Source organism: Strix uralensis, chromosome 7 (genome assembly GCF_047716275.1).
Source record: "Strix uralensis isolate ZFMK-TIS-50842 chromosome 7, bStrUra1, whole genome shotgun sequence".
In the NCBI taxonomy this organism is placed as follows: domain Eukaryota; kingdom Metazoa; phylum Chordata; class Aves; order Strigiformes; family Strigidae; genus Strix; species Strix uralensis.
In genome coordinates, this window is record NC_133978.1 from 33,755,977 (window position 1) to 33,772,546 (window position 16,570).

At 39.3% G+C, this 16,570-nt stretch overlaps 1 protein-coding gene across 2 annotated transcripts in view; it reads left to right on the top strand.

The window, feature by feature from the left end:
* FHIP2A (FHF complex subunit HOOK interacting protein 2A) overlaps positions 1-9,446 on the top strand; it is a 36,559-nt gene extending 27,113 nt beyond the window's left edge. For both annotated transcript variants that reach the window (XM_074875357.1, XM_074875358.1), the window contains 3 exons: positions 3,814-3,954; positions 5,001-5,104; positions 5,193-9,446. In XM_074875357.1, coding sequence (XP_074731458.1) covers positions 3,814-3,954; positions 5,001-5,104; positions 5,193-5,298 — 351 coding nt within the window. In that variant the 3' untranslated portion in view covers positions 5,299-9,446. The remainder of the gene's footprint in view (positions 1-3,813; positions 3,955-5,000; positions 5,105-5,192) is intronic.
* Positions 9,447-16,570: the final 7,124 nt, after the last annotated feature.

The window sequence follows — 16,570 nt, forward strand, 5'->3', positions numbered from 1 at the left end:
GTGCATGGAAAGTTTCTGGAAGGTATCCTTTTCCATCTGCAATGTAAAGAAGTTTTTTTTCCTGTTTCATTATCTCCAAATAATAAAAGTATAGCTGCCAAGGGCAAACAAATGAGATATGATCTAACTGGCTTCTTGAAAAGGATGTGTGACATGTCAAGACCCAGATTAGTACAAAGGAATTTAAAGAAAGTGAATTTTCCTCATGTCTGTTTCTGTATTTAGCCAGCCTGCCTGACCTAGTCTTTCTGGGGAGAAGCGAAGGCTCAGGGAGGTGAAAAGGAGGTTGCCCTGTGTGAAAACATAATGTTTCTTTGCCTTCTCTAAACTCTGGACTTTAAGTTAGTCAAGTCAATGTTGCTGCTTTAGATCAAGAAGATAACTTTTCTTGACAGTGAAAATGGGCCCTGAAATTCTAGATTACCCTCCCTGTAATACCAGCTGGAGCTGCTACAGATGCAGTAATACCAGTTTCAGAAGTTTGTACAATTCTTTTCTGTTTTGCATGTGGAGCTATCTACAGAATAAATATTTAGCTGTGGTAGTGACAGGTTTCCTGGTCACAAGCAGGACAAAAGCCATCTGAACACATAAACGCATAGGAAACATGTCAGGAAGCCAGTAGTAGCCGCTAGGTCAGCTCTGTGAGTGTTCAGGGGAGAAGAATGTTAGACAGTACCAACTTTTATAATTCAGAAGTCAGAAAAGAAAGCCAAATACTTCCATTGCTACACTGTGTATTCTCAGGGTTTTGCTTCTAGTAAACATGTTCTGCACACTTCACTAGCTGAAATGGTTACAGATTAGAGTCATGAAGAAAACTGGGCATCATCAGCTCTTAGGAAAAACAAGCCTCATGCATATGAAAACCTTGTCTGAGCAATGACACATAAATTACAAAAAGTAAAGGATCCAAGTTACATCCCCCAAGAAACACCTGAGTGTCAGATACGTATTATTACAACAAAAGTAGCATCTGGCATGGAAGCGCAGTGCCCATTTTGATATACTACCTGTCAGCATGACACACATTTGGGTTAGTCAAGCAAGGTGTTATGATCTGTGGTGTCAAAAATGGTTCTTGACTCCAGAAGAATTAAAATTAATGGCCTGAATCAGACAGTAGGGGTAAATTCTTACTGTATCGTACCAAAACCCTGTCCTAGAAACCAAACTGAAATTCCTAGGGATGTTCATAGTGAAACACATAAATCATGTAGAAAACCAAACCAAACCAAAACCTAAAACCACAAAACCTGGGTCCTATTAATGACAAAATTGACATGATGGGTGCTAATGTCCAGACAAAGTGAAAATGTTGAAAAGCCCTTAGTGGGGACATAGTACTACTTACAGATTGTGTTCAATGTCTTTTTTGCTTTGTCACAGTACTGTAGGTAGTTCTTGTGTTTATCAGTAGATATCAGAAAACTTTGCAGAGGTGGTAGGTATCATTAACCTAGTTTCTGACAGAAGATAGCTGAGGCACACAAGTGAAGTAACTTGTTTCAAGGCTGTTCAAATCCAGTACTTCATCTGCTAGACAGTACCTCTTCCCTCCTCTTAATATTATACATTTCTATGGAACTGTTTGCTGAGAATTTTGTAAGAATTTCCTGAACGGCAGATTTTGCTGGTTTGAAACTTTTTAGTTATAGAAAAATTTTTTGGGATGTTATCTGATATAAGGCTGTCTTACTGAGTCTGCTGACATATGGACAGAAATAAAAGCTCTGTGTGAAGAAGCAGCTTTCCTTAATGCTCTCAATTAGTTCAAATCGCAACAGCAATCTGTCTGAACAATGCAGCACGTGTTACTGCTTTGTTTCCTTCTCTTCTTGTGAACACCAGATAATGCTCATGGCTTCAAAGCTTCCTAATGAATTGACTGACTCAGACAGCTCTGAAGACCTTCTCCTACAGTTCAGCTATGTAGGCAGTGGAATGGATTTATGGAAGGAATTTGTGTCTCTGTCTGCAGAGTAACTTTTCCACAATAACTCAAAATGTAGTGATCTCTTTTAACCATAACATCTCTGGTCCAGGGTCTGAAAGCTTCATTTGTTAGAAGATTGAGATGAATCTATTGCTGGAATGTCAAGTACAGAAGTAACTGCCACTGACTGGCAGAAATATGTGCTTTCACTTCAAAAGATCTATAAGATCTTTTGCAATGCAACAGTGTGTGGTAATGAATTCAGGAATAAGGTACCTAAATATTAGTTAGGTCTCCACGTCTAGTCAGTGAAAATTTTATCAGAACAACCTGAATAGTCCCTGGAGCTGTGAGACTGAAAAGCAAGTAGGTGTCTCTTCTAGTGCGAAGTGAATCACCATCTCAGCTTCCTTGACTGTATTGACTGAAAGCTCGACTCAGTTGCCTGAACTGAAGTATCTGTTGCCATTTTTGTGATGCTGAAGATATTCCCACAAGCTTGTGGTTACAACACAGGTCTTGCAGGATCCATTCTCTGTGGAACCGTCAAGAGACCAGCAGATACTCTTGAGCATCTGAGATGGCACGAGATGTTTTGTGTAGGCAAGTGTATCAAGTGTCAGATCGCTGTTGAGTAGGCTAATGCGAGCTTAGACATGTAGACATATCTAAATATATCTGTCTTAATCTGAAGCTGAATTCTTCCAAATCTTACAGTCTGGGAAAGGGAAGAATCTGTTCTCTGATTCTTCAGTGGGATGCTAACTTGAAAGCGTAAAGATGATAATTTGGGGCCATGAAATCATCCTCTTCTGGATACGATTATGCCACTGAGGATGTTGCTGCCAATATGCAGTCAAAGAGCTTGAATGAAGCAGCTTTACAGGGCTCTGTAATCCAATTCAGGTAAAATCAACAAGGTTAAGTTAAACCATCTGGATGTTGGTAACATCTTCAGACTGGCATAGGGGTATACCAAGGGAATGTATGTCCATGTCTTGTCAGTGTAGTCTGTTCCACCACTGAGTAGATGGAAGGAAATTCCACTGGTTTGCAAATTTTGGGCTGAATTAAAATGTCAGCTTGTTTTCACTGTGATGACAAAATCAAAGATGGAAAAAAAAAATGTACTTCAAACATAAAGAAGCTATGGTGAAGATACTTGCTTTTATGGAAATGAGTTTCTCACTGGAATGGTAAAATCCTTTAAGCTAGGTACTATTTTTTTCCTAGAAAGTTAGGTACCATTTTTTTCCTTGTAACTGATTAACACCTTCCAGCATCTGACAGTGTTGCCTCTCCCATTTGGTAGATTTGGGGAAAGGAGGTAGAGAAGAAGCTCAGAATTTCATGCTGCTTTCCCAGCCCAGGACTGTCTCGCCTCCCGTAGCATGCTGCCACAAGATGACCAGGCCTTCTGCAATGGTTCTTTCCAAGAAAAAAGACAGTAGAAGAGAAAACCTTTATTAGCCATAAACATGGATTTGCCTCTCTAAAGTTCCTAAGCTTGTACACTTTCCAGTTATCCAGGAGAAGCAAGCAGATGTTTAATCTAGGCTGATACTATGCTATTTGTTTAGCTACTGAGCTGAAGAAATGTTTTACAGAAAGAGGACTAATCCTACAAAAAACAAGTGTGCAAAAGCTTCAAGTGACTGTAGTGATTATACAGATAATAACATCTAATACCTACCTGTCATATTCACATCACTTCTGCTGTGGAAAGCAGAGGGTTTGGGCCTGTCTTCTGATCTAACTTTTTATCTTCATTTATTTATAACCCTGTATATAAGTTTCTAGTAGTTAAATAAACACTGGCTGGATGGAAAGAAGCCATCATGAAAATAACTAATCACTGTGTTTTCATTTTTTTGCAGCCCTATGATGTAAATTTACAAGTTACGTCAGTGTTGTCCAAACTGTCCTTGTTTCCCCATCCTCATATACATGAATACCTTTTGGATCCTTATGTAAACCTAGCTTCTGGCTGCAGGTCACTCTTCTCTGTTATTGTCAGGGTGAGTAAACACAGTTAATATTTAATATTTACATATGGCTACACAGCAGTGATATATTTAGTAACTTTGTAGTTACTGCTAGTAGCTGCTGGCTAGTTTAAGTTGGCAAATGGCTTCTCACTGAAAGTAGATACTTATAGTCTTGATTTGAGTCAAGATTTTGGATTTTCTACCAAAAACACTGGAAAATATATTTCTGTGTCTGCATGTCTTCAGAATTGTTTGTTTGCTTAGTTTCATTATGTAGATCAAAACATCCCCTCTGGCAACGTTGTTGTCACTTGCTGGCAACATCAGGTAGTGCTGTAAGAACAGACCAAGTACAGGTTTGCACCTGGATGGGAAAGAGGTGGCTTTGACTCACACACAAGCAGAGGACACTCCTGAATACCCTGTGCCTGGATGGGTATCTCTGCTCATCCTCTTTTTTTTTTTCTGATGAATGCTGTTCTTGACAATGGAGTCCTGGATTTATTGAAAGTCCCCTTCCACTCCCTCTCTGATTCCATCTCCTCCTGCCAGACCTGCATCCTAGAAGTGCTGGCTGGGTGCCTGTCACCCCACAGTCTTCTCAGTCAGAGACCGCTTAATAACGCACCAGCTGTTATTAAGCTGGTTGGGAGCCTACTAATGATGCCTGCCCAGTACTAATGGAGGGCTTAGCTCCTTTTTTCCCAGCAGCCCTCCCCATTTCAAAATATAATCTTCACTCTCTCCCTTTGTGCCTTCCCTAAACCCAGGAATTTACTGGTCAGTTGCCTGCGTCAGCATTTACTAAGACAAATTAATCGTTGTCATAATTAAAATAAGTGATACCATTTGTGGCAACAGCTAGTAAGGCTCAAGAGTTCCTGTCCTTTTACATCTCTTTCTGCGCCCACTGTCCCTTTTTTGGGGCAGTGGAGGTACTCTGCATGTTGTTTTGTGAGCCTGTGAGGATGCTGGGGTGGGTCTGCATCCTGGACACTGAAGGCTGTGGTTTAAGCTTGCTGCTAGGCACTCTACAAAGGTGTTATTTTGTGTGTTGATGGCATTGTGCGTTACAGGTTGTTGGGGACCTCATGGTTAGAATCCAGCGCATCCCAGATTTCACTCCCAAACTTCTGCTGGTCAGAAAACGCCTGCTGGGCTTGGAGCCAGAAGGGCCCATGTGAGTAAATACATTGCACGTTCTCCAAGACCCATGGCTGTTTCTAGTGTGTGCCAGTCCTGATTCTCTGCTTTTTCTTCTTTCTCAGCATTGACCACATGACGTTACTAGAGGGCGTGATTGTGCTGGAAGAATTCTGCAAAGAGCTGGCAGCAATTGCATTTGTGAAGTATCATGCCTCATCTACACCATAAGCAGCCTTGATGAGTAGCCAGGCTGTAAAACCGCCTAGCTTGTTTCAGTCAAAAACTATCGACAACACCCAGATCAGAAGAGGTGGTGCCTCCTGGCAGAGTGTCAGTTGACATTTGGCAGAATTGGCAGAGAAGTTACTTTCACCAGATGTTGATGCTGCAAGAGAGAGGGATTCAAATGGACCTTAGAATATGATTGAAGGCGTTCTGGGAGAAACCAATACATAGCATTTCTAGCCACTGTGTGAAGAGCTGCAAAAGCTGCATGAAGAACCACAGACATCAGACCTTGGTTATTCTGTTATAATGACAATGTTTAGAGAGTTGGGTCTTCTGTATGTTCTGGGGCTCACATGCATCAATTCGCTTTTTGTGACCATATTACTTTTAAAAAGCAAATTAATTTTATAACATTTTTATGTCTTAATTCTTTTCAGTTGGATATATGAAAGGAAATCACAACTATAGTTGCAATGTGTATTACTAAAAGTGAACAGGTTCAAAAAATCCACCAATCCATATACAGTCATATGTATTAATGAGGGATCATTTTTGGTTTGGTGAATCTTAAAGACAACTCTGAGCTTGATTCCCTGATGGGTTACTCCAAGACATATATCAGTATAAAATCAATATTAATGGAATTAATCCCAATTCAGCATCACAACCGTAACAAATATATCTGAAGTGTACATGTTTCTAGCATGTTTGTCTCTGTCATTCCAAGTGACTGCTCTTCAAGTCATCTGTGTAACTAGATTTGCTTTAGGTTTTTGCATGTGAACTCTTGTGCTTGACTTATGTCACATTTACAGAGAAGTTAAATATAGGTTGTTAGTAGTTGTTGCTGAAATAGTATTTTTAATTTCTTTTAAAATGGTATTTAGACTGATTTGGTTTAAGAATATTCTGTGCCTTGAAAGTTGGCAGCATAAACATTCTGTCATTTTTAGAAATGTTTTTATTGCTTATCTAACCATAGCAATAGTGCCCAGCAAAAGATTGACTGATGCCAGTTCAGTTAAAGCGTTGATACCATATATAGGACCAAAATTTTTGCCTGCTTTTCATAGTGCTGGGATGCAGAAATGTCTCTCAGTGAATCGTTTTCAGTATGAGTACTATCAGCCAGGGCAGGCATTTGCATTGCGAGCGGAGGGCCACTTGGACTTGAGCAGGCTTCGCTTCTGTTTCTCCAGCGCGATGGCAGCCTGCAGTCAGACAGTTCTTGCCGCTCACGCTGGCAGGTTCAGGGGGCTGAGCTTTAACCCTCAAGTCACGCGGAGTGACTTGGGTGCGAGACCTGTCCTGCTCTCTGCAACCGTGCATGGTGTCTCTGTCCCCTCCTGCGAACGCGACAGCATAGGCAGGCAAGGTAGAGTTTAGCTCCTTGTGTTTACATTGTATTTCTTTGTCTTTCCTACTATCCTATTTGCACAGCTAATGCCCATTTCAGATGGACTAATTTACTCAGTGACTAGAATTTTTCTGGATTTACATGACTGTACCTAGAATCAGATTCTGCTCTGAATCCGTGCCTTTGAGGTCTTGTTTTTTTTAATATTCATGGAACTTGGCTGTTGAGAGGCCTTTTAAGTTAGCAGGTTAATTAGAACAGTGTCACAGTTAATGGGCTAAATTTATTCTTGTCACAACAATGAAGAGGGTCTTGCTGTAAAAGCTTCCAGTAGAGGTTCAGCTGGAGAGAGCGGTTCTGGAACTGGGGAAGCATTTTGGCAGGTAGAAGCTGTATTCAGTGGCTCCCTATACTGGGAGGCTTTTGTACAAAGTGTTGCATTTATGTGGCAAACAAAAGCATGTTTTATTTCCTCACTTTTTTTTTTTTCCTGAATTTAGCCCCAAAGTGTTTTCAGGTCAAAGTAGCATAGTAGGATGAAGTTTTAAAAAATGACACTTTTTTCATTTTTGTTCTTTAGAAACATAATGTAGCAAATAATTTTTAGTGATACGTATTGCAGTCAGTCCATATTAGAAGCTTCATTAATGTAACGTACCTGACGCATAGTTTAGAACTTGTAAATGTCTATGCAGTGATGTCTAATACATACATTTGTTATAAATAAGGTGCCAATTCAGTAAAGCAGTTAAACATAAACTTAATTTCAATAATTTTATTTCTACATCACAATATTTTACATAAACGAAGTTAAGCTGTTGAGTACAAATGCTGATGCTTTACTGAATTTGGATCTTTATTGGTTTTGCTTGAGCTTAATTACTTTTTCCTTAAATTTTCTATTTTCATTATTTATTTTTTTAAAGCGTGTGTTCCAGAATACTTCTAATGTTCCAATTTCACTGGAAACTGGAAGTGATACTACTACTATAAATGAAAGTGAGAGAAATGTTGAACAAAACTTGCAAGAGCATTCCAAGTAATATAACAATTTATAAAGCCATTCAAGAGATGCCTGATCTCAAATGAAAGCATTAACATCACCTCTTTTGTTGTTGTTGTTCTTTCCACTGATACCTGAGCTCATTACACTGTAAGGAATTGTATCAGTCATCTTCTGGAAGGACTGCTGCAACCTCTGTGGCATTTTAATGCAAAACAGTCTACCGAGCTGCAAACGCAATTCCTTCAAGCTTGTCCATGAGAAAAATAGGTAGATATAACTATAAGCACTCTTAAATTCAGGATCTAATTGTTTGGTCTCCAGCAACATTGGTGATGTCCTTGCAAACCAAATGTTATTTAGTTGATAAGTTTATGAGATGGATCCATCCTGATGGAAGTGAAGAAATCCTTAAAGTTGCTTTAGCCTATATGGCTTTTGTGAGTGCTGCCTACAAACCCTTAATTACCATACATGATGACAATGACCTTTATTTTTTATAAGTGATGTAATCTTCCTTAAGAGATGGAACTCATTTAATTATTTTTGTGGTGATATTTTTCATGCACTTTTTTTTTTTTAAAAAAGGGGGTTAGAAGTTAGTTCAGGTCCATGTTTTCACCTTTCCGATCTATGCATGTCATTGAGGTGCCCATTTTGTTTCTCTGTGTGTGTGTTTGTATGTGGTTATTTATTACCCAGAGATGGACACCTGAAAAAATATATGGCCTGAAGTTCACAGCATATGCAGATCCTCCAGATGTCAGTGGGAAATGCAAGTGCTTATCACCTTAGAAAGTACGGCCACTAGTATTAGATTGAAATACTTGAGAGGTAATACTAGAGTAATTTTTTATTTCAAAAAGCAGATCCAAACCACATTTTAATCTTGATGCACATGTGTGTAAATAGACACATTTTTTACTTTTTTTCCACTTATGGTATGTATTTGATTTAGACTCCGATGTAGAAAATTTTGTAATAAGCCATGTGCTAGCTCTGATAGAACAAGTTTGTCCTTAGTTTCTCATATGACTGTAATATTCCTGGTATTCAGATCCTGTCTGTGTAATATTCTTACTATGTATTTGTCTGTGCAATATAAAAGCTGTGACTTGATACACAGCTTGAGTCTGGTTGTACATCACCTATGTATATATATACATATATATATATATAAAAGGACCAGAATCCCGAGCTTGCTTACACTACGATTAGTGTAAAGATTGTCACACTTGATTTTACAGGGCACAAGTAATCATGGAATGGCTTTGTAAATGCATGGTAATTTCTAACATGGCCTGCTGTGTAATTTCACAGATGACATTTTATTATTGCTATTTGTCTTGCTAAAAGAAATACTAAACCAAATTGCTAGGTAAAATTGAAGGATTATGTAGTAGACTTGGAGCTACATGGAAAATCCCAATCTGATATTGCGTATCATACAGAGTTTCAAACCTTGATCCTCAATACTTCCTGTGCCCTGTAAAATAGTGTAACTATATAAAATATATACTCCTTGTTTTGCCTCCTGCCTTGTTTACATTAAACAGAGGATATTCAGTAAAATTTTTCTATTAAACTTTTGTGTAGGTCACTTACTGGCAGTGTTGCCAAGGTTTCACAAGTGTGGGATTTCCAGTGAGGAATTGTTGAAACAGCTACATTACCAGACATACAATATTAAGTTTTATGAAGGAGGTTGTGATAAATTCCAACTTTTTGTGCTAAAAAATGCATGGAGGATTAAAAGGGATATTCTCAAAATAAATTAATTTCATTGAAGCAACTGCTTCTATTATTACTGAATCCCTAATAGGTTTGGTATGGATGACCTTGAGACAGATGTTTTAACATTTTACATCATGCCTTTGATCCTGAAGTCCTTTCATTTATTACATCTTGAAGTCCTTTCATTTATTTTGAGTCTGTCACTGCAGCATCTTCTGGGATAAATCTGTCTCCTGTACTGTACTGTGCAGCGCTCAGAGTGAATCAGCATACTTTTGCCCATGAAAACTGGAAGCTGAGGGAAACAGCCAGGATGGACTCATCCTGAACACAGATTAACGTCTGCTCTTCCCGAGAGCCCTAGTATCTTCCAAGACTGCAGCTGGTCAAGACCTTGGTTTTCTATTGCGTTTGAGTGCAGAGTGTGTCAGTCACAACATTAGTTTATTGAATTGGGTACAAATGTCATGTACGTGAGTTAGAAGCATTTTTTTCCTTCAGGGGCTCTGAAGAAGGCTTTTAAACATAGTTTTTTTATATATGTTTTTATATATATTTAAAATGGTATTTGTTGGGTATTTTTTCTTAGTATCTCATCTAGTTTTGGTGTCCTTCAAGATTTCATCAGCTTTTTAAAAATCTCACTGTTCTGTAAGTTCCCCTCTGAGGGCTACACTTGGATGTTAAGCTGTTTCTCCTTCTCAGTATTTAACAGCTGCAAGTGCTCTTGCATCTTTAACAAGGAGAGTGCTACAGCAAGATGATACACTTGACAGCTTTTTTTATAGCTCTCAGCATCTTTCCCCCATCCTCCTGGGTCTCAGAGATTGTCATCTCCCACCCCAGATCATTTATTTGCTCTGCCTGCATGAGGCATTTAGAGATTTAGGGACACTTTGCTTCCTCAAGCAGTGAGGAAGTTGTATCAAAATTGCACATTTTGTATCTTCTTGCATTTTTCTCTTACTTTAATATCCTTGAAGTGACTGGATTATTGAAGCACAATAATCTTATAGCACTTGCATTCTGATGCAAGATTTTGGGGCTCTACATCCTACTGGAAAAAAATGAGAGTATTATCAGTGTGTGGCCTCTACTTCATATTCATTAAGTCATTTTACAGATTCTCAGTTGAAGTTCTCAATGGAGACAGAAGTAGCACAGGATCTACTGAATTTGTTAACCTTTAAATATTAACAGAATTGGTGCTGTCAAAGCCTCAAGGATTTTGCTAGTTTGGTACGTGATCCAATTGGATTAAAGTGGATTAATGCTCAGAGAAGTGAATCTGTCACAATTTGTACGAGCCCTTTCGGCCTAAATCCATATGTTCCTGGCGCGTCCTTCATCAGCTGAGGTTCCCTTTGAAGGATGAGAAAGAAAACTGAAGAGCAATTTAGGAATCAAGGAAAGCATATGGTGGATTAAAGTTTTCAGGTATCGTAAGCTTCTTGGGAATGCCAAAAAAGAAAGAAAGTGTGAAAAGTTAAATTTTACAAGTTTGGACCAGTTGCTGGCATTGCCTTTGGAGTCAGATCTGTGAGGATAAAATGATGCATCTTGGAATGCAGTATCTCACCAGGCTATTTAAATTGCCCTTGCTAGGATGGTATATATATTCTGAACTATGTTTCATTAAATTCCTGCTGGTTATTACAATAAATGCTGCTGGTGGTATAAAATCTGCTAGAATAGTGCTGTGGAACTGACAGCTTTGTCAGTGTCTTGGAACTTTGATAAGTAGATATATCTTCCTGGCCTTGCCTTTCTGCTCTACAGCACCATAATTCAGAAGGGATTTCTATGGTGTCCCCTTCCTCTGGTGAAACATTTTATGTACTGAAAAATATGGAAACACATGAAAGGAAGGACCCCATTACAGTGTAGGAACATGAAGAAAAATGTGTTCTTAATCACCTTGATTTTCAGAAAAGGTGAACCTCATTATATTCTAAACTGAACTGAACTCTGAAATAACAACTGCTGGAAAGAGGGAGGTTATCCTCCACAGCAAGCCCCAGGTGGTAAGTATAAACCTGTTTTAGAAATATGCACCGAGGACAGCAGAAATGAGACATTTGCATTATATGTTTCAAGGTGTATAGTATCCCATTTCCAGTTTGTTGAGATGAAGCAGCTGAAAATGTAAGTCATTGTGCTGAGTAATAACATCTATAACAAGACTACAGGAAGTTCTGCAGAAAACAGCAAAAGATAATAAACTGATTTAAGAGTAGGGCAACACAGGTAACTAAGTTTACATAGTTAAATTATGGCTTAGGGTTAGAGGAACGTTACTTCCCAGTAAAAAGATTTGAAAGCCTTAAACACTGAGACTGAAGGAATTATGGAGCCTAATTTATCAAAATGGAATTAAGAATGAAGTAGTGTCATTGAGGAAAACTGGTATTCATTGTCAGTGAAAACTTCCTGCCCATAAATGCTGCTAGGCCACAAGTGGAAGGAGCCTGTGACCTCGCACTTTTAAAAGCAAACTGAAACATTGAAACATCGAATGTTTCAAGAGGAAACTGGCCTGTGTTGGTGAGGAGATGAAGTAAACATGTATTTACATCCTCAGACTCCCAGCTAATTAACAGTTCCTGGATAACTTGTATTTGTTCTCCTAGAAAGCAGTGAGATGGACTGATCCACTTGAGCGTCTCCTGTCAATAAGGGAAGCTGCAGCAATCTGAGAAAAGCAATTTTCAGCCTTCCAAAATGCAACTCGCTTACATAATAACCTCTTTGCAGAAGCGGCACCCGTTACCCACAGCGGGTGGTACAGCTTGATTAGCCGGGGCCAGGATCCCCCCGTGCTGAGCTGCCTCGGAGAGAAACAAATTACCTGTTCTCTGAATCGTCATTATCCTTTACTTGAGAAACCCACTTCTACTTCCCTCATCTCCGCATACACAGGAAGCACCTGTCAAGTTCATATTTCTTAATTTGGGTCATGAATTTTTATTTCCTCAGGTTTTCAGAGACTCCTATTTTTGCTGTTAACAGGATGTCCATCAACACTGTGTGCATTTCCAGACAATTCTCCTTTCAGCTTCCTGTAAAGGCAAGAAATCTTTATATTGTTTATCCTGCCTTTTGAGACTCACGTTCTCCTGCCTTGTTAATTCCATCCTTTCAAAGCCCTGAAAATGTTTTTCGTCTTGTCCTTCACCTTGGGGATTCTGCACTCAGCAGTTTGTGCAGCTCAGCAGGCAGGGAGTGTTAAGGACGACAGACAAAAGCAGAGCAGCTTCTGTCCACCCAGTTCCAGCTGCAAGATCTGCAAGGGAAATCCTATCTACATAGCAAATGAGACTGGGGGGATCAAGAAGGAAAACCCGAATACATTGAAATCAATGAGAATTTTGCTATCAGTAGAAATTATGCAAAGTCTTAGGTCCCTGCTTTGCAAACTCATTTTGGCATTTCTGATAATGTTTTAACTTTTTCAGAAGGACAACAGGAATGAAAATTATCAGAGAAGAAACTGGGTTCATGAGTTTCCTGTGATGCCTGAAGAAAACTGCATGGCTTGGTCGTGTTTAAAAGACACGTTTAAGGGGACACCTTCGATTTAAAGAATATGTCTGCACAAGTAGTGACCTGTGACCTGGCAACAGTTCTGAGCTGCCAACAGCCGTATCTGGTACCAGCTCAGCACAGGGACAGAGGATCCGCATCTGCTCAGGCAGGTGTGGGACAACTGGTGTTTTGGACCAAGGGAAGTGCAGTAGTTGTAACCCTCAGAGGGGATCTTACAGCGTTACCACAGAAGCAAAGCATAAGCCAAGGACAGGAGAATCATTTCCTATATATATGAAATGCATACTTCATATATTTCATATATCTGATTGCTCAAAGTTTTATTGTTTTGATGGTGCTTCTTTGTTCAAATATTTGAACACAGATTCCTAAGGAACCAAAGCCTAAAGAATTTGGGATCAAAATTCAGTCACCCAAATCTCTTGACTTTGCTTACATAGGCTGAAACTTGTCAGGATCATGTAAGATACACATTTAAGCCAGTGATAATGGAAGGATTACCTTCTCACAGCCATACACTGGAAGACAGACTTGCTGTTGGTAAATAAGACCTTACATTAACAGCTTAGAATTCTGCTGTTCCCTGACTTTTTTGCTGAAATTTAGGAAAAATAATAGTCATACTGGGCAAATCATGCATCAAAATTGTGCGAGCAGTTTCATGCTATATATATCAAATGTCTGCTTCCCTGGAGCCATGATCTCAGCTTGGATCATTAAATAAGGATTTGGTTTAATATCAAACAACAAATCACAATAAACCTTGATGTTTCCAAGATGGCAAATATGCAGGAAACTAGATTTATCAAACCTTATTTTTACATTCTAAAAGATCAAGAGTGAGCACAAACCCTTTTTTTCCCCTTTTCTAATTAATTCCAAATGTCAATTTGATCTACTAATATGATTCTAATTGCCAAATTTCTAAAATAGGGTTGCCTTTTTGTTTCTAAATATCAACTGAACAGAATAATGAAAAAATAAATGCCTTGATGTGATTAAATGTGATCTGTTCAACCAGTGGGACAGTACCACTCTTTAAGTTCATGTCTCTCAAGTGAGATGCTGACAAGGAGTGTTCTGGCTGGTTTTGTCTAAGAGGGGAAAGCTGCAACAGGAATAGTTTCTACCTTCTACTTCTGGGGTAGAAAGTGGAAGTACATTATGATGGCTAGTTTGGGATTATGGTATATATACTTATTCTGTAAACCATTATTTGTTTATCTCATTTTATTTCAGAAATAAGCAAAGGTGTGGGAACTATGAACAATGTGATGCTAATGATTCCAGCCAGCATATGCAGCAGCCATTTCAAGGAACATATTATTTTTTACCCCTGATCACTGTGTCTTGTTCTGCTAATTAGTTATTTTTAAGCAGTTTGCTTACTATCCACAGTGGGGTGATGCTGAGTAATTTGAGCAATTTTGTTGGGTTTGTGGTTTTGAATGACAAATATGGTTTCTTCTCCATGTGACAGCAGGGTGACTTACTCTATTAATAGAGGAAGCTGTCACAGAGGAATTACATGTATAGACTTCATTTAACTTTTTAAAGTACAAGCTATACAGGTGCAATTTATCTTTTCTGTTCTGCTTTAATAAAACTGTTTGGTGGAAGGGGCTAGACTTCTTAGTCTTGACTCAGTTCTCTACAGAAAATTTTTATGCTCAGCAGCTATATGAACAGTTATCAGAAGCCCGTAAGAAATTGCTCCAACACTGGCCCCATTGTTTGTTACTTCAATGGAAAAGTATGGACTTCAGGAGCAAGCTGACCCAGATGCCAGGTAAAGATATTCTCCAGGTTGAAACTGTAATTCGATAAAGAAAACTTGCACCAGCATGAGCCAAGGTCAGTATAATTGTGTAACTCAACGATTTTAGCAGCTGAACATTCCACCCGATTAGCCTATTTATAGGTTTGTATTAATTCAGTACCATTTATTCTAGAGGCTGCATGAAATTTTATAAACATAGCCAGGGAGGCACCAATCCCGCATGCAGTATTTAACGAGTTGTTTTTTATTAAGGCAGGTGAACAGTGGACTCCTGATGTTGGGCTGATCCCTGTGCCTGCAGCTCTCTATCTTGGGCGACAAAGCTGGGTATTAGCAGTGTCTGAGTTGGATGGGAAGCAAATGCGAAACTTAAGAATTGCATAATAATGCAGCCGTGTAACCCTGTTACATGGTATTGCCATTTCTAGTAACAGGCCACGGGTTTTGTGCTGAGTTTACAAGGCCTCAGGGCTGAGGTGCGTCAGGCTTGCTTTGTCTGAACTTTTATTGACCTGCTTGCAGCTTTGTTTTAATTTGATTTAGCTGTAACAGCAGGTTTTCTTCTGACCAGGTGGCTATGGCTAAATTCTTTTACTTAGCAATACCATTGCAATGATTAGCAGAAGTTCTACACTCTAATGACATAGTGCAGTATAGAGAAATATGGGGCTGGTACAATGGCTGAGGCCTTGAGAGTGTTAGAGCAGAGGAGTACTGGCACGGGGTGAAAAGAGATGGGGCACAGGCTTTGCACTGGAGACCCCACAGCAATGAACTCACCCACGGTCAGTTAAAGAAACACAGACCTGGCTTTAGAGATAACAAAGACAACAAAGAGTATCTAGCATATTTAAAAACTGCTGTACATAGCAAATTCAGATGTGATGCGGAGCTGAACAATGAAGAAAGAGGAAAGGTATAAAACAGGTTGGCAAACATATTAAAATGAACTCAAGTGGATCTTAGAGTGAGGAAGATGAAACTATCAACATGAACAATCACAGTCCTCCTGGCAGAGGACTCCAGATGGTGATGACCTGCTGCAGCAGCCCCCCCACCGCCACCAGAATGACAGCACCAACCACGGTGCCCCAAGGAGCAGGGGAAGGGGGCCATAATGTCAGGAAGTGGGGCAGATCATACCAAGAGCAATTTAAACTGGTTTATTGTTAGCATTGAAAATTTTTGTGCCTAGACAAAGTTGCTTCTTTCTGTAATAATTAGATCTGGGCTGATAGTGGCTCTTGGAACTTGGACTGCAAGGATTTCAACTATACTTGTAATAAATTCTTGGCTTCATATATAAGGTATGTTTCAACTTTGCCTATAAACAAATTTTGGGGCATAACAGTAACAAATACATCTTAGAACCATGCAAAAAAAGAAAAAGGCAAGTAAGAGGATCAAACGCACCAGGAAAAGTTCACTCTCCTGCTGCCAGGGAGAGATTCTGACAAAGCAGGGACAGATACTTCAATCTTCCGCTGAAAAATGTCATCTATTTTATTGTTGGTTTTGATCCTGATACCCTCCATGCTGTGGAAAATCTGCTTGCGGGTTTTTCCTGAATAAGAACGGTGACATTTGATCTGAAATCTGTCTGGAACCGAGACTGGGGATATGCATGAAACTGTTGGTAAATATCATTCTTCAACATTTAAATGGTGCTGAAGCCCCAGTTTGGAGACCTTAGCTGAGTGCAGCCATGTCATCCCCATTAAAGAAACAAGAGAACACCTGAGTCCTGCCTCCAACCAAGTGTTTCATAACAAAAGCTCTTTTTCTGAATCTAGACATCTCTACTCAAGTCAAATTCTACTCTGCTACTGCCTCCAGGTTTAACCAGAATAAA